The sequence below is a fragment of the Silene latifolia genome, unplaced genomic scaffold (genome assembly GCF_048544455.1).
Source record: "Silene latifolia isolate original U9 population unplaced genomic scaffold, ASM4854445v1 scaffold_158, whole genome shotgun sequence".
Taxonomy (NCBI): Eukaryota; Viridiplantae; Streptophyta; class Magnoliopsida; order Caryophyllales; family Caryophyllaceae; genus Silene; species Silene latifolia.
Genome location: NW_027413142.1, coordinates 535,419 through 560,904, shown reverse-complemented (window position 1 = coordinate 560,904; position 25,486 = coordinate 535,419). Strand labels below are relative to the sequence as shown.

General features: G+C 38.0%; 3 protein-coding genes across 4 annotated transcripts; 2 read left to right on the top strand and 1 right to left on the bottom strand.

Moving 5' to 3' along the window:
• Positions 1–13: 13 nt before the first annotated feature.
• Positions 14–8,859, top strand: LOC141637953 (lysine-specific demethylase JMJ29-like). Of its 2 annotated transcripts, none has more exons than XM_074447377.1 (13): positions 14–993; positions 1,090–1,205; positions 2,454–2,553; positions 2,640–2,781; positions 3,292–3,355; positions 3,431–4,331; positions 5,142–5,471; positions 6,088–6,588; positions 6,683–6,755; positions 6,863–6,948; positions 7,415–7,534; positions 7,666–7,855; positions 8,549–8,859. In XM_074447377.1, exons 1-12 carry the CDS (start codon positions 172–174, stop codon positions 7,849–7,851), a joined length of 3,441 nt encoding a protein of 1,146 aa, XP_074303478.1. In that variant the 5' UTR covers positions 14–171; the 3' UTR covers positions 7,852–7,855; positions 8,549–8,859. The 2 variants fall into 2 exon arrangements, with proteins under 2 accessions (XP_074303478.1, XP_074303480.1); XM_074447379.1 differs by having other exon boundaries at positions 17–993; positions 7,666–7,851.
• A 7,229-nt stretch (positions 8,860–16,088) lies between these two features.
• LOC141637908 (nuclear transcription factor Y subunit B-3) lies at positions 16,089–18,506 on the top strand. The gene is made up of 2 exons (XM_074447312.1): positions 16,089–16,287; positions 16,891–18,506. Exon 2 carries the CDS (start codon positions 16,957–16,959, stop codon positions 17,461–17,463), a length of 507 nt encoding a protein of 168 aa, XP_074303413.1. The 5' UTR covers positions 16,089–16,287; positions 16,891–16,956; the 3' UTR covers positions 17,464–18,506.
• Positions 18,507–20,025: 1,519 nt separating this feature from the next.
• LOC141637932 (uncharacterized) lies at positions 20,026–24,840 on the bottom strand. Its single transcript, XM_074447350.1, has 3 exons — positions 24,646–24,840; positions 22,239–24,468; positions 20,026–20,407 (listed from the first exon to the last, which is right to left on the bottom strand). Exon 2 carries the CDS (start codon positions 24,444–24,446, stop codon positions 22,275–22,277), a length of 2,172 nt encoding a protein of 723 aa, XP_074303451.1. The 5' UTR covers positions 24,447–24,468; positions 24,646–24,840; the 3' UTR covers positions 20,026–20,407; positions 22,239–22,274.
• Positions 24,841–25,486: the final 646 nt, after the last annotated feature.

Here is a 25,486-nt window from a genome sequence, read left to right as displayed (position 1 = left end):
CCAGCCGCACACGGTTGACAGAGACAGACTAATGCTCATTTTGGCGGTTCCTTTTCAAATTCTCCCCCCTTTTTTTCTCTCCCCCTTTATGGTAATAAATATTCAAACTCACAAACCCTAATTAATTAAATTCCCTATTTTCACTTCTTCTCTTTCAGTTAAATTATATTCATGGAAGATTCTGCTTCTGCTCAACCAACTGTGCAAAATCCCATGGATTTAGATGTCAATAATATTAAACCGGAACCAGATGAAGAACAAATCAATTGCGCAATCAATGGTGCTGGTAATGGCGACGTATCCATGGATTTAGATGTTGTTGTTGAACACAAAGCGGAAGACGAAGAATTTTCTAGGGTTTCTGAGGAACTGGCTAGGGTTTCTGAGAAATTTAATGTAAATCAAGAAGAAGAAGATGAAAATACTGTTAATTTGGCTAGGGTTTCTGAGAAATTTAATGTAAATCAAGAAGAAGATGAAAAGACTGTTAATTTGGCTAGGGTTTCTGAGAAATTTAATGTAAAACAACAAGAAGAAGAGGATGAAGATGAAAAGAGTGTTAATTTAGGAGCTAGGGTTTCTGATAATCAAGAAGTTGCTAAAGTTCATCAAAGGAAAAGGGGCAGAAAAAAAGCCGTAGACGACACTGAAAAGAAAGATGTTGCTGTAGATAAAGATGGCGAGGGATTTGGGAATGACGTGTGTTCAAAGAGGAATCTGCGGCCGCGAAAGAATAAAGATGTTGCTGTACAATTTAGTGATATAGATGGTGAGGGATTTGACAGTGACGTGTGTTCAGAGAAGAAAAGGCGGCGACGTAGAAGTAAAGATGTTGCTGTACAAGTTAGTAATAAAGATGGTGAGGGAACTCAGAATAACGAGGATGAGGCTGAGGATAAGGAGGAGGAGGCGCCTCCGCGAAAGAAGTCTAAGAAGTGTAACCCGTTTGCCCAGAAGAAGAGGCAAGACAGAGCTGCTGTTTTTGATGAAAATGTATTTTCAACTAAATTGATTACCTTTGTGTTGTTCTGATTTAGTTTCCTTTTATGAGTATGAATTATATCGTGACGTGTTTTGTATGGTTGACAGGGAATTAAGGTTGATTCGACTATGTGTCATCAGTGTCAGAGGAATGACAGTGGACCGGTGGTCCGCTGCACCAAGTGCAAGACAAAACGCTTTTGCTTTCCCTGCATAGCCAACTGGTCTGTCGCGCTTCTTGCTGTTTTTGTACACCTTGTTTGCAGTTTTGTGTTAATTTATTGTCTTTTTAGTGAATGTATCCTGCTCGGGATGGCATAAGCAAAGATGGAAGTAGATTCTATGATGGTTGTTTGAAAAAAAGACTGATACTTGACTTTCCATTACATTTTCGTTCTTTCTTTTTGTTTTTCATTTTCCCTTTTTATTCGCATTTTGAGGCGTGCGTTCACCCATGGACGATTCGAAAGGATGATTCATGTCAGCCGACCCCAAATCATTTTGGGATTAAGGCTCTGATGTTGTTGTTGTTGTTGTTGTTTAGTGAATGTATCCTGCTCGAGATGGCATGAGCAAAGATGGAAGTAGATTCTATGATGGTTGTTTGAAAAAAAGACTGATACTTGTTGTCGTGGTTATGTTTGGTGACGGTTTTAGTTTTAGAGCTAAATTAAATGTTTGTATCAGACTGAATGTTTGTAGACCTTGTTTGAAGTTTTGTGTTAATTTATTGTCTTTTTAGTGAATGTATCCTGCTCGGGATGGCATAAGCAAATATGGAAGTAGATTTTTTAGTGTGTTGTTTCAAAAAAAGATTGATATTTGTTGTTGTGGTTATCTTTGGTAACAGATTTGTATCAGACGGAATATTTTTAGATTTCAACCAAAAATGAATTTTGCATTCTTCTTGTGCCCCTAGACTATCTCCGTTATTTGATATAGAGTATAAAATATTTCAGTTTTCAAGTTAATGAAAATGAAGTTCAAATTTTTTTAGGAAGCTTATTGTTACCAAATTCTTAAGGAGTACTATTGACTATAGTATGCCCTTGTAGTTTTTTAACATGTATGTTGGAAGATATTGAAGATTGAATGGAATGGCTCCCTTCATTCAACATGGTTCCGCACAATCACTCCTTGATTAACGACTATAAAAAGAATAGTAAATAGTATGCTTGTAGACTTGTAGTCGTGGAAAGAGCATTTACTCAGACAGATACAGGTTTCTGAATTTACTGATTTTGAAGTTATGTTATGCATGTTAAAAGTTCTTACAACACATATATAGCGTGCCATAACATCCTTCATCTCAACTTGTCTGCTGTGTGATCTTCACCTGATGGTCATTGTAGAAAGTTGATTCGTACATCCGACCGCCCCTTACCCTGCAATTTGCGGGAGCCATTGAGGCACTGGGGTAATGTTGTTGTTGTAGACTTTGTCATGCTGCTTATGCTTATTATATTGAACAGGTATCCTCGAATGACACATGATCAAATTGCCGAGGCTTGCCCATTTTGCCTTCACAACTGCAATTGCAAGGCTTGTTTGCGGATGGAGGGGCCTGTCAAAGTGTGTTCTTTTGTCTTAGACTTGGTATCTTGTTTCCTTTGTAAATGATTTAATATGGACTTCACATGTTGGATAACTTGTGGCAGCATATGATGAAAGATGATTTTGAAGTTGCTGGTGAAGAAAAAATTGAACATTCCAAAAATCTGTTGAAGTCTATTTTACCATTTCTGAAGCAAATCAATCTGGAACAGATGACTGAAAAAGACATAGAGGCCAAGATTCAAGGTACTTCATCTTTATGTTTTTCTGAACAGATTAAATCTCAAACTTGTGATGTGATTTTTATGTATATTCGGAAATTTATCAGACATTTATTTAGTGCGAATTTGGAATATAATCGGGTTATAATGTGAGCACAGGCTTTTGGGGTGGTATTCCTGAAAAGGCAATCTTCTAGAGGAATGCTTGTGAATTAGATGGCAATATCACATAAATTTTTTACTACCATAGTTGTTAGCTCTATGTAACATTGTAACTTCCCTTTTTAGTCTGTTTTAGTTAATGCACTTTTTTTTTTGTGAACCACAAAGTGCTACCTTAGAAATCAGTCAGTAGCTATTTTATTGCTGCAAATTACAACGGTGATGGGCTGAGGCTGTGCGTAACCAACATTTCGCCGCCCTCATGAGAACCTTGTCTGTGGTATTATAACTACTTATTTTTGTTGGTTTGTGCCTGGCATATTTAACTGACCTCTACTTGAAATTTGTATTGGATTGGCCTTTCTGCTCGTAGGTGTATTAGTGGATGAAGTAAAAATTCCAATGGGAGTTTGCGATAGTGACGAACGTATATTCTGGTATGTATTTTAAATTATAGGATCCATTATTTCATAAGTTGATGACTCTCCAAGGCCTGATCATGTGTTGTGCAGTAACCACTGCAGAACATCTATTGTAGATTACCACAGAAGTTGCTTTGTTTGTTCATACGATCTTTGTCTCACGTGTTGCCGTGAAATTCGTGCTGGAAAACTGCAAGATTGTGAAGAAGTCATCACGGAATATGCTCAGAGAGAGGCTGGTCATCGTGAAAGATGTCTTGGACTATCATATTCTGCAGAACTCAATAATCAACGAACTAATAAATCTGGAAGACGTAGGAGGCGACCTAAGAAGCAAGACGGGAGCACGAGTGAAGGTAATGATGCTCCTGCGAGTGAAGGTAATGATGCTCCTGCGAGTGAAGGTGATGATGCTCCTGTGAGTGAAGGTAATGATGCTCCTGCGAGTGAAGGTAATGATGCTCCTGAAGTTAACATTGATAAAAAACCGAAGGCGAAGCCTGTTTGGAAAGCAGATGAAAACGGCAGGATACACTGCCCAGAGTGCCCAGCAGTGGAATATGAAGGGTGTGGCGGGCCGTTTCTTGTATTGAAGTCTTTCTTGTCTGAAAATCGAGTTTCAGATTTGGTGAATGAAGTGGAGAAGATAGTAATTTCTTCTGAAGAAGAGGGTCTACCCAAGGCTCCTAATAAATCTTCAGTTTTTGATGTAGTCTCGGGGTGTAATTTACAGAAATGTGCCTTTAGAGAGGGTTGCAACGACAATTATTTGTATTATCCAGATGCGAGGGACATTAAGCAAGGAGGTCTTAAGCAATTCCAGCATCATTGGGCCCGTGGAGAACCTGTAATTGTCCGGAGCGTTCTTGAGACTACACCTGGTTTAAGTTGGGATCCACTTGTCATGTGGCGTGCTGTTCGTCAAATTAAGAACACGAACTATGACACTCTACTTGAGGTGGAAGCTGTTGATTGTTTGGATTGGTGTCAGGTGACAGCACTAACTTTATTTTGCGTAGTACTTCCTCTGATCTTTTTGATTGTATACGTTTTCCATTTTAGGGCAATCCTTTTGATTGTACACGTTTTTATTTTGGGTTCCATATTAGTATTCCCTCCTTCCTATCCAAATGATTCTAGCAATTTGACTTTTCATGGTCAAAAAATTGCAACCTTAACTTCAAATAAGGGATGGATAGAATCGTTTGGATAGTAGGGATAACGTTTTGCAATACCAAAACACCCTTCTATTTTTTCATGATGTACCCCATTTTATATAGGCCCTACTTGCTTTACAATGCTAATTAGGTAATTTACTCTATTCAGTAGTCTCTTATTCTACTTAATTTGACTCACCTAAACTTTGTGCATGAAGCAATCGTATTGAATCAAATCGTTCGGAGTAAGTATTTTCTTATAGTTCATTCGTAAGTTGCATATTTTCCCAGATATTCTACTGTTAGTGATTTCTTTTTAGCTTATGCTGTGACAATTGTCTACAGTTGCATGTTTGCTACTGCTTGCAGGATTGATGCTCACTTTATTATGAACTTGCGAAACTTAGGCAGATCATATTTAGTTCTTTTATAGATTACTGGTTTCTGTTTGATTCAAGTTGCGTACTTGCAGTGTTGTTTGTTATAATCATGGCCCAATGCTGTCAATTACTAAACAAACTTCTCTCAAGATTTGCATGCCCTTTGCATCTATTTTATCTTTGAAATTAATATTTTTATGTTTGTTCGTTGTCTGCCTTCTGCCCTGTACACCTGTTACTGACACCGAGTTTAATCTGATGTAGGTTGATGTTAATGTGCGCACATTTTTTACCTCGTATACAAGTGGAGAATTCGACAGTCACAATTGGCCTGTCATATTAAAATTGAAAGATTGGCCACCTGATGTTCTGTTTGAGGAGCATTTGCCGCGCCATGGCGCTGAATTCATTAGAGCATTGCCATACAAAGAATATACACATCCCAGGGATGGAGTTCTGAACTTAGCTGCCTTGTTGCCTGATGATTACCTAAAGCCAGACCTGGGCCCAAAAACTTATATTGCATATGGGTTTCAACAAGAGTTAGGTCGTGGGGACTCAGTTACAAAGCTTCATTGCGATATGTCTGATGCGGTAATACTCGTATCATCCGTTAAAGCTTCTATTCTAATGTCTGCTTGCTAAAAGTAGAATTGCGTCATAACAAAACTGCCTTTTATCTTTCATGTCTGATTATTAGGACATGTTTGTCAATTAGTGTATCTTCAAATAGTCGTGGGTTGTTCAGTTCAAGGTGATTTTGATTTAGCCTATAAATATCAATCTATGTCCTCCGAGGATGTGTAATGGAGCAAAAGAAGAAGAGGAAAAAAATTCTTGCTGTGAATTTACTGGAGGTCGTTGTCCTTGAAACAGAGTTTCTTTATTCTAATGGTTTTTTTCTTCCCATTTGCTCGAATGGACAAACAAGTCTTAATCTTTTAAAATTCTTTTGCATCTTTTACATCTTTGATACTCCGTATTTTACACAAATATGGAATATGATACAGACTTCAATTTTAATGCTGAAGTTAGAATATTAAAGTCCCTTGTCGAATCTAGGATTATTTTGTATTTTATGGTTGGTCATTGACTTGAGTACAGAGTAGTGACTACAGACTGCATTTGTATTTCGAGGCTAAAATGTTTTCTGTGATTTTATGTGGCGTTTTTTGTGCTTAATATATATTTTTATGCTGTGTTAATCTAGGTCAATATATTGACACATACTGCTGAAGTTACTGTGGAACCTGAGAAACTCGAGGCTATTTCTAAATTGAAAGAAGAGCACTATGCTCAAGATCAGAAGGATTTATTTCGTAAAGATTTCTCTGAAAATGGCAAGTCTTGTGAAAACAAACAGATGAATCATGATGGTTGTGTAACTGCTGATCATGAGAACACCGAGAAGTGTATTAGCGAACATGGGAACGAAAGTATATCGGTAGACTTGTGTGAACTGGGAAATCAAGCTACCGAACAAATATCTGATGTCCTGTGTGAGACCAAAGCAGAAGGTTCTGACAAGGATAGTAGAGAGATGACAGATGATGAGACTGTTACTCGATCTACAGAAGTGGAAGGTTCTGACCAGGACAGTGGAGGTGCTCTTTGGGATATTTTCCGAAGAGAAGATGCCCCTAAGCTACAAGAGTATTTGAAGGCTCATTATCGTGAGTTCAGGCACATTCAATGCAATCCACTAAAACAGGTAGTTTGTTAGTTATTTTTTAGTATGTCAAACAGGAATTGTGTCAATGTTGTGAACCCTTGATTCCTTGAGTGGCTGACAATCTCGTGTCTAGGTCATTCACCCTATTCATGATCAGTCATTCTACCTGTATGAAGAACACAAAAGGAAACTGAAGGAGGAATACGGTAAGTGTACACTATTACAGAAAGACATTACTATGAGGTTTTGCCCAGCCTGGGGAATTTTACTTCCAAATGCTTCATGTTAAGTCTGAATTTTATTCAATCGTTAGGAATTGAGCCGTGGACATTCGTTCAAAAGCTTGGAGAAGCGGTCTTCATACCTGCTGGGTGTCCTCATCAAGTTAGAAACTTGAAGGTAAGCAGCACTGTCTTTCTCAGTGTACCCATGATCGGTTGTTCTCGTACAAGTGAGATTTGTATATGGTGTTGTAGTAGCGTGATGAGGATTTGAATAACAGTAAATCAACGACCATTAACCTAGTGTCTCGAAGGCTCTCGCCTATGGCAAGATAAAGGTGGTCTGATATATAGAACCTCAGAGATTGTTTTCGAAAGACAATAAAAAATTGCATCATGATTTGCATTGAATGAGTGCTATTTCACTTTAAACCGAAAAGGCGTACAATTTAGCGAGTCATTTAAGCTTTATTCTGTGATATTTCAAGGCTTAAGAATAACAAGTTTTTGGCTAAATTGCAAATGGAAAAAATATTTCTATTCATCTTCGGCAAAAATCTAACTTTTTCTGGAAACGTGTCCGTTATTATTATCTTAGTAAGATTGGTATTATTGTTCTTAATTGAATTTCTGTGTTTGTACAGTCCTGCATCAAAGTTGCGCTTGATTTTGTATCGCCTGAAAATGTTCAAGAATGTATGCGGCTAACCGAGGAATTTCGCGTTCTGCCCCCAAACCACAGGGCAAAGGAAGATAAGTTGGAGGTAATGTAAACTACAGTTCGCAACATTTGTTAGTGTCACTGTCGCCTTTTTGCATCAGTAATGGCAATATACACTGGTAATGGAGGGTAAATGTCTTTATGGGGAGGTATCTGATGGTATTCATGATGTAGGTGAAAAAAATGTCTATTTTTGCTGCGGAAACAGCTGTCGAAAACATCCTGAACCCAGAAAAGAAGGATCCCATCTCTCTCAAGACCCAAAAGCAAAAACCAACTCCGAAGAAAAAAGGTCGGAAAAGAAAGGGAAAAGGGGTTGGACGCCCTAGAAAGGAAGATCCGAACCAAAAGCAGTCTTAGGTCGGTGAGTACTCCCTAGTTATATCTTTTATTTTGTCTGCTGTTCAAGGTCGTACTTTTTTCCCCTTCATTATATGAAATGTAATCTTTTCAGATGGAACCAAAAACTTGCTATTTTTTATTCCAGATTGTGACGGAATAATGCCAAATGCCTCGTTAAAGTGTCTGTAATTCTTTTTGATGTGCCTCGTTAAACTCCCCTCTTGTTTTTCACTTTTTCTTTTATGTTTTTCGCATTTTTGTTGTGTGCGTTCAACCATGGACGGTTCTAAAGGATGATTCATCTCAGCCGACCCCAAATCATTTTGGGATTAAGGCTCTGATGTTGTTGTTGTTGTGCTTCATTCCATGACCCAATTTTCATTTGGTCATGTAGCATTCATTCCACAACCCAGTTTTCCTTACCCCGGCTGTCATTGTTGTACGCTCTTTAACGATACTTGGGTTATGCTGTTGCTATATTATAAGATATCATACATTTGCCGGGCTTGTTTGCTAGAAAGAGCCTCTAGTAACTTTGATTGACGTACTGACCTGTGCTAATATGAGAGACTATCTACCATCTCATTTATCTTCGTCCCTCACAATCGAAGAATAACATTAATATTCATTTATCTTTTCAACTGAAATCAAGAGCAAGATCAGGTTTTTAATGGGGTTTTAACATTGGTATATTTGATGGTTTTTTGGTCTTCAGATCTGAATTTGTGAAGCAGAGCAATTTTTGCTGCAGCTTAGCTTTGTTTCGGTGTTTCTGTTTGCAAGTAATGAAGCATTTTGAACTCGCTGCATGCTGCTGGAAGCGAATCTTTTGTTTAATCCTAGTAAATGTCCCAAAGCTTTCGCCTTATTTTGTACTTCGTAATTGTTAAAATGTATCAGTAGGTGTATTGGAAACGTATATTTTTATTACTGCCGGGAAGCAGATTCCTGAATTTTGGTTGTGAAAACATTGGCAGTAATTACGGAGTACTTGCTCCTTGGTCGATTATTTGGAGTTGATGTCAATTCATGTGCAATATATCCGTCTTAAGATAAAACGGGTCAAATAGCATACCACTTCCGTAGATAAGATAAGTCTTGCTAATACCTCTGTTTTTGTCTTATTTATGCAAGTGATATGTTATTTAACCCGTCTTAAGCTTAAGACCGTTACATATTTTCTTCATTCTAAGATTACACAGCATGAGTATTATTACGGCCACGCATTTGTCATTTGTCAAGGACGGAAGAGGTGAGTAATCAAACTCGTATAATTGTTCCGGGATTGATGACCTCTTTGTCTCAACACTTCACAGCCGTAATTTTTATTTACCTATGCATTTCCCGTGTTAAATTACGTTTTACTAACTTGTCATTTAAATGTACTTCTGGTAGGTGTTTTCTCATATACCGGTTCGATACTTCCCTGAACGTATTAGCTCAGATAAGTCTGTTGAATGCTTCCTTTACGGAACACTTAGTAAGAAGCGCGCTTTTACAAAAGAATGTTCTGTTTGCGTTGAATATGGGTCAGGTTTTGCATGAACTTAAATCGCACTTTAATTACTTTTATTCCTAAAGTTTAGGTGGACCATATATAGGCCGATTGAACTTAAATCCCGATAATAGAGTATTATTATTTTTTTTTTTTTTGGTACATAGGAGGGGCAAAGCCGAATCCATTTTTGAAATAATGGTCAAAAATAAAATATTTGTCGTTTTGGATCGGTTTTGAAAATATTTGTCAAAATGGTGTCCACGTAGGCTCATGATTTCTGGACCTAAAACACGCCACTACCAATGGCGTGTTTATAATGAGTAGGGAAAGAAACTTCATTAAAAAATGGACTAAAACAAACACACCATTGGGAATGGCGGGTTTGGGAGGGGAAACACGCCATCCCCTGTGGCGTGTCATATGTAATTTTTTTTTTTTTTTTTTTTTTTTAAGTTTAGACAGCTGAGGAAAAAAATTGTTGTAAAGACACGCCATTACTAGTGGCGTGTTTCCTTCACAAAACATGTCATTAGCAGTGGCGTGTTTCAGGTCTAGAAATCCCGAGCCTACGTGGACACCATTTTGACAAATATTTTCAAAACCGACCCAAAACGACAAATATTTTATTTTTGACCATTATTTCAAAAATGGACTCGGCAAAGCCCCATAAACTTAGTTATTTGCTATGACACGGGGAATAGCTACCCCAAAAATATCCTCTCTAAGAATGGAACGGAGTGCTTCATGCGGTTGGTCCAAATGCTGAACGAGGTTGCTTTATGAGTTACCGTATTAGATTTTCAGCCTTAAATAAGAAGTATTCGTCTATTTTTAAGGACTTGCCTGGAATTCATGGAATTATAAAGGGGTAAGTTTTATTGGGCGATAATTACTGGGGAAATTAATTAGTGAGGTAATGAGTTCCTTGATAATATGTTTGGCATAAGAGTAATGATTACTGAGCAGATCTTTTACTCCTTTAATCATTACCCATGGAGGGTGGGTAATGTATTACCCCTTCACAAGGATAATAATTCCAGGAGGTGAATAATTACCCGCATACCAAACGTGAAAAATACACCTCACATATTACTCTCATATTCATTCCCCTCCTATTACCCTCAATTCAAACAAGCCCTAAGGAGTAACTGATTTTTGTACGAGAATAATTTATCGAGTATCGGCCCCCTCAAATGTCCTCTGTTTTTGAAAATTTGTGTGGCTGCTTTATCTGACCCAAAAAATCATTCGTATAATTTACGGACATTTTTGATCCGGAAATCTGAAATCCTGAAAACCGTGTATTATACACTTAAAGTAGAGCCGTTTGCGAGGTCGTATCGGGTCATGTTTCTTTTCCTCCCAATTTTTCTACCACGTGTCAAGGGTCACTTCATGAGTTACCGTATTTGTTTTTCAATCCAAATAAAGAAGTATTCACGTATTTTAAGTAGTATCTGATTTTTGTCCAAAACAAATTTATCGTGTATCGGCACCCCAAATGCCTCCTATTACTTCTCAAAATTTGTGTGCCTGCTTTATCTGACCCAATAAACCATCTGTATGATTTTCGGACATTTTTATTTCGAGACCCCTAAATCCCAAAAACCATGTATTATACACTTAAATTTGAGTCGTTGGGGAGATCGTATCGGTCATGTTTCTATTCCTCTCAGTTTTTCTATTACGTGTCAGGCGTCGCTTCATGAGTTACCGTATCAAATTTTCAACCCTGATTAAGAAGTATTCATCTATTTTTAAGGATTAACTAATTTTCATCGAAAACTCATTTTATCACGTACCAACACTCTCAAATGTTCTCGGTTGCTTCTCAAAATTTGTGTGGCTGCTTTTGCTGCCCCGAGAAATCATCTGAATGACTTACGAAGGGTTTTTTTCCGGGATGCTGAAATCCTGAAAACCGTGTATTATACACTTACATTTGAGCCGTTTGAGAAATCGTATCAGGTTATGTTCCTTTTCCTTCCAGTTTTTCTACCACTTGTCAGGGATCGTTTCAGAAGTTAGCGTATTCAATTTTCAACCTAAATAAAGAAGAGTATTCATCAATTTTTAAGGAGTAACTGATTTTCGTCTCAAACTCATTTATCGCGTAACAGCACCCTTAAATGTCCTCTGTTGCTTCTCAAAATTTGTGTGGCTGCTTTAGCTGACCCGAGAAACAACCCGTATTAGGAAATATTCATCAATTTTTAAGGAGTGTCAGGGATCGCTTCATGAGTTACCTTATGACCGTGGGTCAGGATTTCTTAATTATGGTTGAATATTTTTAAGGAGGAAATTTGTGTGGGTCATATTTCATTTCCTCCGAATTTTTCTACCAAGTGTTAAGGGTCGCTTCATGAGTTACCTTATGACCGTTTTTTATTTTTCAACCATAATTAAGAAATATTTATCAATTTTTAAAGAGTAACTGATTTTCGTCCGAAACTGATTTATCGCGTACCACTACCCTCAAATATGATCTGTTGCTTCTCAAAATTTGTGTGGCTGCTTTAGCTGGTCCGAAAAACCATAATTAACAAACTTCCACCTTAAAAATTTCCGTGACCCGAGAAATTTCCGTTACCCGAGAAACCACACAAATTTTCAACCATAATTAAGAAATATTCATCAATTTTTAAGGAGTAACTAATTTTCGTCCGAAACTGATTTATCGCGTACCACTACACTCAAATATGATCTGTTGCTTCTCAAAATTTGTGTGGCTGCTTTAGCTGGTTCGAAAAAACATTCGTATGAGTTACAAACATTTTTGTTCCGGAAACCTGAAATCCTGAAAACCATGAATTATACACTTAAAGTTGAGCTGTTTTGGAGATCGTACCTGGTCATGTTTCTTTTCCTTCCTGTTTTTCTACCTCGTGTCAGGGGTCCCTTCATGAGTTACCGTATTTGATTTTCAACCCTAATAAAGAAGTACTCATGTATTTTAAGTAGTACCGAATTTTCGTTTAAAACTCATTTCTCGCGTGCCATGACCCTCAAATGTCCTTTGTTACTTTGCAAAATTTGTGCGGCCACCTTAGTTGACCCGAGTAACCATCTGTATAATTTACCGACATTTTTGTTCTGGAATCCTAAAATCCTTAAAATCGTGTATTATACACTTAAATTTGAGTCGTTGGGAGGTCGTATTAGCTCATATTTCTTTTTTCTCCCAGTTTTTCTACCACATGTCACGGGTAGTTTCAGGAGTTACCGTATTTAATTTTCAACCCTAATTAAGAAAATATTCATCTATTTTTAGGATTACCTTATTTTCGGCCGAGACTCATTTATCGCGTACCGGCACCCTCAAATGTTTTCTATTACTTCTCAAAAATTGTGTGGCTGCTTTATCTGACCAGAGAAACCAACCGTATGATATACAAACATTTTTGTTCCGGGACCCTAAAATCCCGTGTAATATACATTTAAATTTGAGCCGTTTGAAAGGTCTTATCGGGTCATGTTTCTTTTCTTCCTAGTTTTTCTACCATGTGTCAGTGGTCACTTCATGAGTTAGTGTATTCGATTTTCAACCCTAATTAAGAAGTATTCATCTATTTTTAAGGATTAACTGATTTTCGTTCCAGCCTCATTTGTCGCGTACTGACACCTTCAAATGTACTTTGTTGCTTCTTAACATTTGCATGGCTGCCTTATCTGACCCGAAAAAATATCCGTATAATTTACGGACATTTATGTTCCAATACTCTGAAATCTTGAAAACCGTGTATTATATATTTAATTTTGAGCCATTTGGAATGTCGTATCGGGTTATTTTCATTTCCTCCCTGTTTTTTCTACCACGTGTCATAGGTCGCTTCATGAGTTATCGTATTCGATTTTCAATCATAATTAAGAAGTATTCATCTATTTTTAAGGAGTACCTTATTTTCGTTCGAAACTCATTTATCGCATACTGGCACCCTCAAATGTCCTCTCTTGCTTCTCAAAATTTGTGTGACTACTTTATCTGACCCAAAAAACCATGCGTATAATTTACGAATATTTTTGTTGCGAGACCTAAAATCCAAAAACCATGTATTTTAAACTTAAATTTGAGCTTGTTGGGGAGGTCTTACCGATCATGTTTCTTTTCCTCCTAATTTTTCTACCACATCTCAAGGGTCGCTTCATAAGTTACCGTATTCGATTTTCAACTCTAAATAAGAAGTATTCATCTATTTTTATGGAGTAACTGACTTTCGTCTAAGACTCATTTATCGCGCACCGGTACCCTCAAATGTCCTTTATTGCTTCTCATAATTTGTGTGGTTGTTTTTGAAGGAAATGTAGATTCATATACATGTTAACATACTCTTATATGTCTAAGTAATTTGTCATAAAATTAAATACGGATCTTATGCATGCAAACAAAATAACAAAGAGAAGAAATCATGTCCTTACATTGTAGATTTCGGCTATTAGGGCACAAGAGAGATCACCTTTCTCTTCTTGTTCTTGAGCTTTTCCAATGGAAGAACAAAGATCTAAGTATAAGATCTCTCCCCAAGCTTTATACCCAAGGCTTAACACTTAATCTAATTAATATTATAAATACTAGTATAATATTAATCTAGTAGAAAAATGACCCAAAATTATTATATACCCTTAATAATTTCGGCTATGTGGGAGAGAAAAAGAAGAGAGAGTTTTTGTCTCTCTAGAAATCTTATATTTTGATGAGTAAAAGAATGAATAATCATACACTACCTCTTAGTGAATATTTAGGCAAAAATAAGAAAAATCTCAAGTATTTTTCTTCCCAAAAAACCGGTGGGAGTGGAGGAGGGAAAGAGCCAATGCATGAAATTGTTGCTCTTAACAATGTTCATAGGCTTGCATGGCTAGACTACTTTTTCATCATTATGTTTTCTTATTTAAAATATAAACACAATATTAAGTCCATTCCTCCTCTTATTTTCGGCACTTTACATAATATGGTGTCCATATTATTTTTGTCAATTGTCTATATGTTACATGTCACATGTCACATATATTTGTTATGTATTTTTAACATATTAAAAATCAACGTATTATCAAAAATACGTCACATACAAAAATTGACTTAGTAATTTCATAATTACTCGTACCAAAATATTTTACCACTTTATAAATCACAACAGTTTGTATTTATAATAATTCATTCAAATTTAATTGTTACATTAAACAATTATTTCATCCGAGTAATGATACAATTCAATTACTCGGACCGTATCTCATTTAATCACATTTCAATTTGATACGTAAATTTTACTTCCAAAATCGTCCGTCAATTTTCAAGTAATTTAATTAACTCGTAACATTATACGATTAATTAAATGATCAATTAAGAGTATCGCCCTATAGGTATGACCTAGGGGTCAATCGATCACCACCGTCATACGACAAAGAATGTCAAACTCTAGTCACCAATCATTACCGATATATGTTGACGATTGATGACAAGAATAATATTACTTCCCAATTGTATTCTTTAAAATGAGATTTAATAACGATATTTAAATCATGTGATCGCACTATTGTTGAGGACACATTTCCCAACAGTTTTATCTGACCTGATAAACCATCCGTATGATTTACGAACATTTTTTGTTCTGGGGCCCTGAAAATCCTGAAAAACGTGTATTATATACACTTAAATTTGAGTCGTTTGGGAGGTCGTATCAGCTCTTGTTTCTTTTCCTTCCAGTTTTTCTAACACGTGTCAAGGGTCGCTTCATGAGTTACCGTATTTGATATTATACCTAAATATCAAGTATTTATCTATTTTTAAGGCGAACCCGATTTCCGTCTAAGACTAGTTATTGGTACACTTAAATGTCCTACGTTGTTTTTCAAAATTTGTGTGACTGCTTTATGTTATCCGAGGAACCATCTTGTTATTTTTTTTTTCAATAAATGAATTTTAACATGTATGGGGGAATATGAAAGGTGGTGGTGTCGGACATTATTGTATTGGATTGATTAGGGCTGTGTGAAGGGTGGTTTGTTGGTGGAGTCGCAGCTGTGATCATTAGTTGGGGGAAAGGGGCAGATAATTCCACGGGTGGTGGTGGTGGTCACCTAGAGGAATGGAGGTGGTGGAAACATGAAGTGTATTGAAAAAGGTAAGGAGTTAAAAGTGTATTTTGCGCATGTGAAAAAAAAGAAGTAAAATACATATGTGAAATAGCAAATTTAATAAAAAACCCAAATTTTCATTTGAGACGAACACTATCCGTTTAAAATTCTTCCTCACAAAATGAGAGTGGATAATGCAATTAGGTGGACAATGGATACCCTATTGCCCTCCCACTTATATCTCGTGAGTTGTGAGAGGATCACTATCCGTCTACAGTTTTAAATGGATAATGTCCGTCTATATTGAGACGGATTGAATAAAAAAATTGGTAATGATAAATGTCGCTGTATTTTTCGCTAACCCCACAATTATAGAAATTAACTTTAAGGACATGTTAATATTCACCGTCTCACAAACATTCGTGTCATTAGTAATATTTCGGGGTGGTCCATGAGGAAAATGGGAGCGCAATGCACAATCTACCAATCTTATCCACCCACGTGGCAAAAGATGCGACATGGACGGTAAAGATCACGTTCAAACATACGTGGACCAATCCAATGGTTAGAATCTCTTCCCTAAACACACCTTTTCTTATCTCCAAAGAACGGCCTAGAAGCTTCCACGTACCCTCCTTTAAAAATATCTTCTCATTTATATATCCCTCACTCCCTCTCTTTCTCTCTCCTCACAAATATCTTAACGAACACTACAACCGCCTCCTTCCTTCTCTTTTCTCTTCTTTTCACTCCGTCTACTCCTCGAATTTCGCGCTTATCCGCCATTGTTGTGGTGTATGAAGCTCTTGCGGAGTTATTACTGTTCGAGATTCGTTGTTCACTGATTTTTCGCCTTCTTTTCTTGATTATTCACTACTTTTAAGGTATGTTTTCGACGAATTTCGATCGATTTCTATTTCGCGTGTGTTTATCATCTGCCTTTTTTATTCGCGATTTTTTGTGTTCAGTTCTTAGAGCATCCATTGTTGATTATTTCGAGCTTTCATTGCTGTTCGATTTTGCGTAATTTATCAGCGATTTTTGCGATATGTGCAGATTTTGAGGAATTATTATTGTGTGAGATTTTTGTATTCCGATTTTCTGCGTTTGACTGTTGATTATTAGCTAGTAACGTATAATGTCTTATAATGTTCATTGTGTGTTGTTTTCTTAGAGTTTTGATGGATTAACAATGGCGAACAACTTCGATTTTTGTTGAAGTCACTAGTTAGGGTTTCCGTTGATGATTATCCACTATTTTTAATATATGCTGTCAGTACTCCGTGAATTCTGTATGTTTTGATGAGTATAATCTATTGCCGATGCAAATTACTTCGATTTTTTTTCGAATCACTCAAAAATTGAAGAAATTGTTCCGTAAAGTCGTTGTCGGACATATTAATGTCGATTTTCAAATAATGAAAGTTTTATTTATTTTTTTTATCGAATTTTGGATGATTGACGAGCTTGTTAATAATGTATTTCAGTGCGGAGTTACAGATTGAAACATCAAATTTCGAATTAGGATATCGAGTTGATCAGTGATTTGACTCATGGCGGACTCGGACAATGACTCAGGAGGGAGAAACCACGGCGAAGGCGGCCATCACTTGTCGTCACCCAAGGAGCAAGATAGGTTCCTTCCGATAGCGAACGTGAGCAGGATAATGAAGAAAGCGCTCCCTGCTAACGCGAAAATATCCAAGGACGCAAAGGAGACTGTTCAGGAGTGTGTTTCGGAGTTCATCAGCTTCATCACGGGAGAAGCCTCTGATAAGTGTCAAAGAGAGAAGCGAAAGACTATCAATGGCGATGATTTGCTGTGGGCTATGACTACCCTTGGGTTCGAGGATTATGTTGAGCCTTTGAAGATTTACTTGCAGAGGTTCAGAGAGCTGGAAGGTGAGCGAACTGGAAATCCGGTTCAAGGGAGTGGTACTGGTGGTGGTGGTTACGGAAATGGAGGTAGTAGTAACGGAGTGGTGATGATGGGGCATGCTATTGGTCAAGGTGGTGGTGGTGGTCATGTTTATGGAGGTCATGGTTATGGATCTAGGTAGACTCTTAACTAGTACTCCCCTCGATTCATTTACGTTTGTTCAAATTCCGTGATGAGAATTTTGAATTTTGAACAAACGTATGGAAATGATGAGGATTATGTTTAGATTTTACAATTTTCAAAAAATTGATCATGAGGAAGTATTATTATAATTATTATAAATATATAACTAATTGTGAAAGTCTTTGAAGATGTTAATAATTGTTGATGATGCAAGTAAATTAAAATTAAAATTAAAATTTGAGTGGGGGTGATTTTTCTAGTACTTTACTCGTTATGGGCGGCTGAAGATAGGGTTTTTAATTAGTGTTTTTGGATAATGGTTATGAGGTCAAGGAGTGATAATTTGGGATTGAAAGGGATGTAAAAGTATATATATATATATGTGGTAAAACTATTGGTCATATGATGATAATGACGACGAGGATAATGATAGCAATCGCGACATTGTGTATAGAATGTGTCTGTAGCTAATGGATTTGAAATTTGAATGGTACTCTTATTGATGTTACGAGTTGTGGAATGTATTTCCTGATTATTTATTTACCTTTGTATAAAAGAAACGGTAGTAACCTTTCTATGAAAGGGACGGTACCAAATGGGTTGTGGCAAGTAGGTTTTGGCAATTGGTGGAGGGACTGATTGTATTTCGGAGTAGTTGGGGTTGTAGGAGGGGGATGATGCGGTTGATGGTAACATTCTCTTTGTGGTGATGGTTGTTGGTTGGGGAGTTTGCAACTTGTCCGTGGTGGTGGTGGTGGTGGTGGTGGTGGTGGTGGTGGGTGGTGTCCGGCGTCAATATGGCAAGGTTGAGTAATGCGGTCATGAGAGATCCAAACCAAATAGATTAGCAATGTAAACACTTACCCCTCCCATTTGCCTCTTTGTTTCAGGTCACAAGCTTGTGATGACCGTCACAAATGAGAATTTATGTTAAGAAGATATTTATCACAACTCAGTTGCTTGTTAAATGCTTTACCGTTGTACAGTAAATCAACTACTCTTTTTGGGTAATTTTATACTGCATTTGTTTATTAAGCATTATTCGTTGTGAAAAAGCACACCAGAATTTATGCAGGTGTAATGGTGTATCTTTGAAACACTAACTTAAACTAAGTACTTGGAATTAGCATCAGCAAATACCCATTCCGTTCGACAAGTTCGACCATTTAAAAATTATTATAGATCTCAATTGATTAACCAACTAGAACATCAACTACACTCGGATTTTCTTTTCGAGACCTTTGATAGGTAATCCTAAACCAGGGTAATCTTGAAACAATATTTGGTACTCGTAATATACTCGTCTTGAAATGTTTACATAATGCTCAAGCAAGGTACAAAGAGAATAAAATTACTTTCAATATTATTAAAAGATAAAGTACATAGTAAAATATTAAAACATATCCAAAACAAAAACATAAACTATTGACTGAAACAATCAAAAAAGAAAAATGTAAACTATTAAACGGAACAAGAGGAATGACGCGAGAAAGTAAGATGTGCCTATAGTAAGAATACGCAAAATTCAAAACTTTTCATCAACTAATGCTAAACCAGTTGGTCTTGCTTCAAACGGGTCATTTTGGTATGAAGTAATACGACAGGGTTTTGTAACCATTTTACAGCAAATGTGACCACTATTGAAAAACAAGTTACCATAAGCTGTAACATTGGTGGTACCGTTGTGATTACATTTTATCATAGAATGATCATATATGCCCGTCTAAAGCTTCAAACGAAAAACAGCTGTCTAAAACAAGAATTTATTTTGCTAAACTAGGGTTTGGACCTAGCAAAATGTCGTTCTAAGAAAAGTAAGATTGATACTCCGTACTTGGTACAAGTATAGGATACTCATATCTTGTTTTCACGAGCTTGTGTTTTTCCCAATCGTATCATTAAGATTTAAGACTACTTTGTCACCAGCTTTGTTGTTCCAAAAGGACACTCGTGTCTCCTACTCAAAGGTGGCTTTATTCCACTAAGGGTGCAGTATCTAGTCTTACTAAAAACAGTAACTCTTCCTTTTTCGGGTCGTAAATCTTAAAACGGATCAAATATTACCACATCCTGCTAACATAGACATAACTTTGACATTTACTAAGCAACCTGCCATGTGATTTAGTATGTACTTAATCCGTCAAGGGTTTGTGTACTAAAAATGATCTAACTAGTTCCAACCATAACCAGGTCTTCCTTCATCCTTGCCCCCTCCACCGCCCTAACAAAGTTGCAACAAGTTCACTATGGTCATTGCTTATCGCCCACACCACGATGGTGGGTGTCAACATAATCTCCCTTTCATTGTTGACCTATACAATAAAAATACCAAGGGACGCCACAAACCACTACTAGTGAAAAGGGAATGCACAATGATCCTAAATACCAAAATTTTGTATTGAAAGAATGGACAGATTCTCTACAAACCTATAACTATGTACACGAAAAAGATCGATCTACATCTCTTTACAATCCTACAACTATGTACACAAAAATCCATCTACATATCTCTACAATCCTACAACTTTGTACAGAAGAACCAAATTGGCAGTAGACGATATGAACAGCAAGCTAGAGCCAGTCGAAGATACACCAAAGACGGAGGGGTTCACGAAATGATACAACAAATTATCCAAACAAAAGAAGCGCATACATGAAACAAACTTCAAAAGCTAAATCCTATTACATAGTATCGGAACAACAATTCTCTAGAATAAGTTACCACAAGACGATAATTTTCCTTGTTTCGATGAAAAGTAGCGAGAAAATACAATGCAAAAGACAGCTAAGGAGTAGAGGGTAAAGAGATGAACTGGAAACTTGCAAGGAGTCGCCACCATACATGACTTCAACTTGGAAATTGTAGAAAGTCAGGTTCACGGCTCTTCTCTCATAAGCTTGTCGGTCTAACCTTCCGTCTCTGAGACAGTTGCCTTCAAGAACTACAAATAAGCAATTAATTAGATAAATATAGAAAGTACATTTCTCAAACGTTTGGTTGTTGAGCGTGTGGGTGGCATTAAGCAAAATTTACAATTATTAATAAACATTAAAAGTACTTCAGGTTTATGCAAAAACTTCGATAAAAAGGCTCAAACGACTGCAGGAAGATGAAACCCCCTCCAAGCAATGACGAAAAAGAATTGACCCCAGATGGAATATATCTTATTTATGATCATCAGAGCATTCATACCTTCTTTCAACACCTTCAGAAGAAATCTTATGACAACTACGATAACGACAGTTTTAATCTAGTTTGCAATAAGAATGGCAAATTCATTAAAGGGTTTTTTTGTTATAAACTACCTCATATTTAGGGGTATTTGTGAAAATACTACCTTACATTATTTTTTTTGTTTTCGAGTACCTTTGGTTTCTTTATTTTTGGTCAATAACTACCTATGCTAAGAGTATAGACGGAATTGGTCAGTTTTCTGGCTTTAACCTATCTCGCATGAGTCCTTTATGTTTCAAACTTGCTTAGACTCTATTTTGGGAAGTCATGATGTAATTACACTTAACTTTAGATGTTCGTAGTTATTATTGAAATATGAAAACATAAATTATGCTTATTTGAAGTTAAATTGTGGTTTGAACGCACTTTATCATTGTTGTTTGGTGGTAAGAGAGTAATATAAGATAGGTTAATGTCGTTAAATCGACCAAATTTCGCCATATTTTCAGCAAGGTAATTTTTGACCAAAAAAAGAGAAAACAAAGGTAGTCTAAAACAAGAAAAATAATATAAGGTAGTCTTTTTACAAATACCCTTAAATATAAGGTAGTTTTTGACCAAAAAACTCTTCATTAAATGTGCAAATTAGCAGATAGCTGTAATGTGAAATAACCAAATGATGCAACCATTCAAACTTGTTCAAGCATAGCGAAGACAAGGATGATGTAAAACAGAATATATCCAAGCAACTAAAACTGTAAAACATCCTACATGTAACCTTGGCAAGATGAGTTCCCCGATAGAAGGAACAGATTTCTCAGCAAATACGGAGTACATAACATGATGATTTATTCACAAAAACACTACTAGAGAACCTCTCTCAAGATTTCAATGATGATGCCATTTTTCCCAGTAATCAAATAAAAAATCTCATTTTTTTTTAAAGAATAGAAACTACACACCATTGCACTACTAGAGAACCTCTCACAAGAATACAAGATACAACAACAGTACCTAAAGCCTTAACGACTCCTGTAAATTGTGGGCAAGGAGAAATTGGATGTATGCTACCTTACCATGTGTTAGAAACATAAAGAGGATATTTACGGATGACCCACAGTGAGAATTGCATTGAATGACGGGGTATTTCACAGTTACAAAAAACAACACCACAGGATTAGTGAGTCATTTTCCATCATAACTTAACCTCACCTAAGAATATATGGCCAAAATAGATATGCTGGATGACAGTTTAAACTACGAACTATTCTAAATAAATGCATCTAAGAAGGTTATAGTTGATTTCATCATTACCAAATAGCATATTGATGGATACAAAATAAAAGGATCAATCATAGTGTTCGACTGTTATACACTCATGATCAATATGCAATTGCAAGAGCAACATTAAAAGTACCTCCTGAGAAGTATGAAAATATTAAGTATATTTAATTTATTAGAAGCCCAAAGTGTGCAGTGCAATGGAAGCTCAAACTGTTGGCGGTCAACAATGTGTGAACCAGGCAAATATATAATAAACATGAATTAGACATAAAATGAACAAGGGTGAAACATGAGATCATACTTAACAAGCTCACCTTCTGTATAAAGATGAAAAGTTGACAGTTCATGTCCTACTCAGATGTTATACGCCGCCTCTTCCCATAATCAGCATCTCGTGATCTGGAGCGCTCTTCTTCATGAGAGACGCGGGATTTACTGTGAGTCCTTGATGATCGGCCCCTATCCCATCCTTCATCATAGTCTGCTTCACGTTCTCTGTGCCTATGATGATCAGCATATCTATCACGGTCTTCTCTGTAACGGTCCCTGTCCCTGTCTCGTTCTCGTTCTCGATCACGATCACGAGACTGTTCACGGTCACGGCCACGGTCACGAGACTGTTCAGGATCACGGCCACGGTCACGTGACCTCTCACGATCACGGCCATCTCTTTCATTACGATGTCCTTTCTCTTGCCAGTCCAGGTCATGGCTCGCATCTTTCTCCCTAGGCATATCCATATCATAGCCAGGTTCCCTCTCATCTCGGTACCTCCTATCAGAAGATCCAGAAAAATCCCTTTCAGAGGTCTTCTCCTTCTCTTTCGCAGGATTCTGCCAACCACTCCTATCATGACTACCCTCGCCATACTGGTGCTCAGAAACAGCATCCTCCCTGTAATTCGACTCACCAACTCTGCCACCATGCTCATCACCAGGCCAAGAACCCATGTTGGGATCTGACCACATACCCATTGGGCCATCAACACCACCATTGGGCATCATCCCTCCCATCCCATTCATAGGCATACCTCGACCAAAGAATGCTGGATTCACATGAGGCGCCACACCAGGTAAACCAACATTACCCACAGGTGGGAAAGAAGACATCATCCCTGGAAATGGAGGTGTAGGTCCACCGGGGAAGCCTCCATAGTTGCCCATACGCCCCATCGGCCCAAAGCCAGGATCAAAACCCTGATTCATCATGGCTTGAGGGTGCATTAAAGGAGGGGTTGGCCCCATACCACCTTGTCCAAACCCATTGCCGCCATTCACCATCATCCCTCTACCACCAGACATCCCAACAGGCCTGTTCCTCATTGGACCTACAGGCCCTCTACCACCATTCATGCCTTGGGGATTACCTCTCCAGTTACCCCTCCCACCAAAATTTCTATTTTGCTCCCCGCCTTGGTAATTACCACCAGTCGCAATATTGTTGCCAGTAGGCTTATTAACCACGGGATCATTAGGTCTTCGAGGCTGCGAGAGATTTTGTTGGTTGATCTGCTGACTCTTATTGACTTGTGCCTCACCCATCCTCTTAATATTATACGGTGAAGCAAAGGCAACAACACAAGGCCTGCCATTGAAAACCTGGCCATGCATCCCCTCCTTGCAATTTGAAGCAGCGATAGGATCATAAAACTCGACTTGACAGTAACCTTTTGATTTCCCACTAGCCTTCTCATCAAAGAACTTCACCTCCTTAACAGGCCCATATTTGACCAGCTCGGCTTCAAGTTCCACATCAGTAGTCCACCAATGCAAATCTCCCACAAACAAAATAGCCCCTCCACTGCCTGCACCACCAACACCACCGCCACCAACACCACCGCCACCCATCGGAGTAATCTGCACCGCAGAACTCCCATTTACATTCCCAACAGGACCACCCTGCCTAACCATTCCCTCATTACCCAGACTACCGACATTTATCGCATGAGGCGGAGCAGGCTGGTTCAATCCCTGGACTGGCCCACTATTACCACCAACTGCCTGTTCATCTATATTACCTACTTTGCTTGAGTTTTGCCCTAACTCAACCCTTAATCCACCACCTCCATTACCATTTCCTCCATACCCACGACCCATACCTGGCGCCCCGCTTCCCGGCCCAGTACTCACCCCACCATTAACCTGGGCAGGGATTTGAGCCCCTTGGTTCTGATACTCACCCTCCGCCCTACCAACACTAAACCCAGCATCTCCCCCAAACTTCCGCTCCCCAGCACCAGGATTCGACTCGTTCATAGTCGGGGGAATGGGAGTTTGGTTCGAAACTGGAGGGTCAGCCCTCGATGCATCCCCCTCATTTCCAAACCCCGAATCCTCATTCTTCCTCAACGATTGCAACACCCCTTCTCCAACATTAACATCATTATAAAGATCCTCATAATCATCATCATCTTCTTCCCCAAACCCATCATCCGCTACAGCGGAGATCGCCTCGTTACGATGGAATTGCTCCACCGCATCACCACCACCACTACCTACACCTACACCCTCAGCGTCATCCATCGTTTTAAACCCAAATCAAAACCTAGAGTACAGGTCAAAATTAGGGTTAGGGTTAGGGTTTCCGATTCCTCGCTACAAATTCAATTCTACGACAGTATAAATAAACAAAATTAAACCTATGAAACGCTAAATTAAAGAAGTAAATAACGCGAATTGAAATTAAAAGCAGAAAATTGGGAGGAAAAGTAAGTAAATTTACCAGGAAAGAGGGAGAAATCGAAGACGATAAGTGAAGAAAGAGGAAACCCTAATTGTGAAATTGAAAGAGAGGAGAAGAGACTAGAAAAGGATTTTCGAGAAAGAGAGAAAGGAAAAGGAAGGTGAGGTGAAATTCGGCGTGCTTCTACCACATCTAATTTTTTGATTTACGGAATATTCACGTGGTACTCTTAACGTCTATCATCTTATACGAAATCTATTCAAGTGCTATCCCTAAAGTTAGAGATGGTAATCCGGGCCGGGTTAAGGCGGGCGGCACGGACATGGCACGAGTCCGACATGGGCACGATACGACACGGATAAATAACACTAATGGCACGGGCACGGCACGAACGGGTTGGCGGCGGGTTGCGGCTGTGTTTTTTGGGAATTTCCGTGCATAGGCACGGCACGACCCAAGCACGGAGAGTCCGACACGAACCAGACACGATGGGCCTCGCACGGCATGGCCCGAGATTTGGCCTGTTTCTTAATTATTTAATTAAATTCCTTTTTTTAATATCGTTTTTTAATTATTTATTAAATCTAATACATTAAAAATACAAGTAATCCACTAATCAAGACATCAAATACATTAATAATTAAATCATTTGGGGTTTGGCTGAGTGGGCTAGGCAGGGCACGGCACGGCCAAGTGGCCAACCCAATATCTGTGCCTCGGCCGGGCCATTTTTTGGGGAAGGCACGATGGGTCGGCACGCCAACACTACCTAAAGTTCGCTTTGTACGTAATAACTTATATGAGTGGTACTCGCTTCATACACCTATTTTCACCGTATTTCAATAAAATATTTGTCACATATATTCACGTGGATTATAAT

What these genes read in the sequence shown, in the direction of transcription:
- LOC141637953 (XM_074447377.1), top strand. Translation starts at nt 172, where the DNA reads ATGGAAGATTCTGCTTCTGCTCAACCAACTGTGCAAAATCCCATGGAT. An exon ending in CATAGAGGCCAAGATTCAAG is followed by an intron (nt 2,782 to 3,291) that starts GTACTTCATCTT and finishes TTCTGCTCGTAG; the next exon opens with GTGTATTAGTGGATGAAGTA. An exon ending in GAAACTGAAGGAGGAATACG is followed by an intron (nt 6,756 to 6,862) that starts GTAAGTGTACAC and finishes TTCAATCGTTAG; the next exon opens with GAATTGAGCCGTGGACATTC.
- LOC141637908 (XM_074447312.1), top strand. Translation starts at nt 16,957, where the DNA reads ATGGCGGACTCGGACAATGACTCAGGAGGGAGAAACCACGGCGAAGGC.
- LOC141637932 (XM_074447350.1), bottom strand. Translation starts at nt 24,446, where the DNA reads ATGGATGACGCTGAGGGTGTAGGTGTAGGTAGTGGTGGTGGTGATGCG.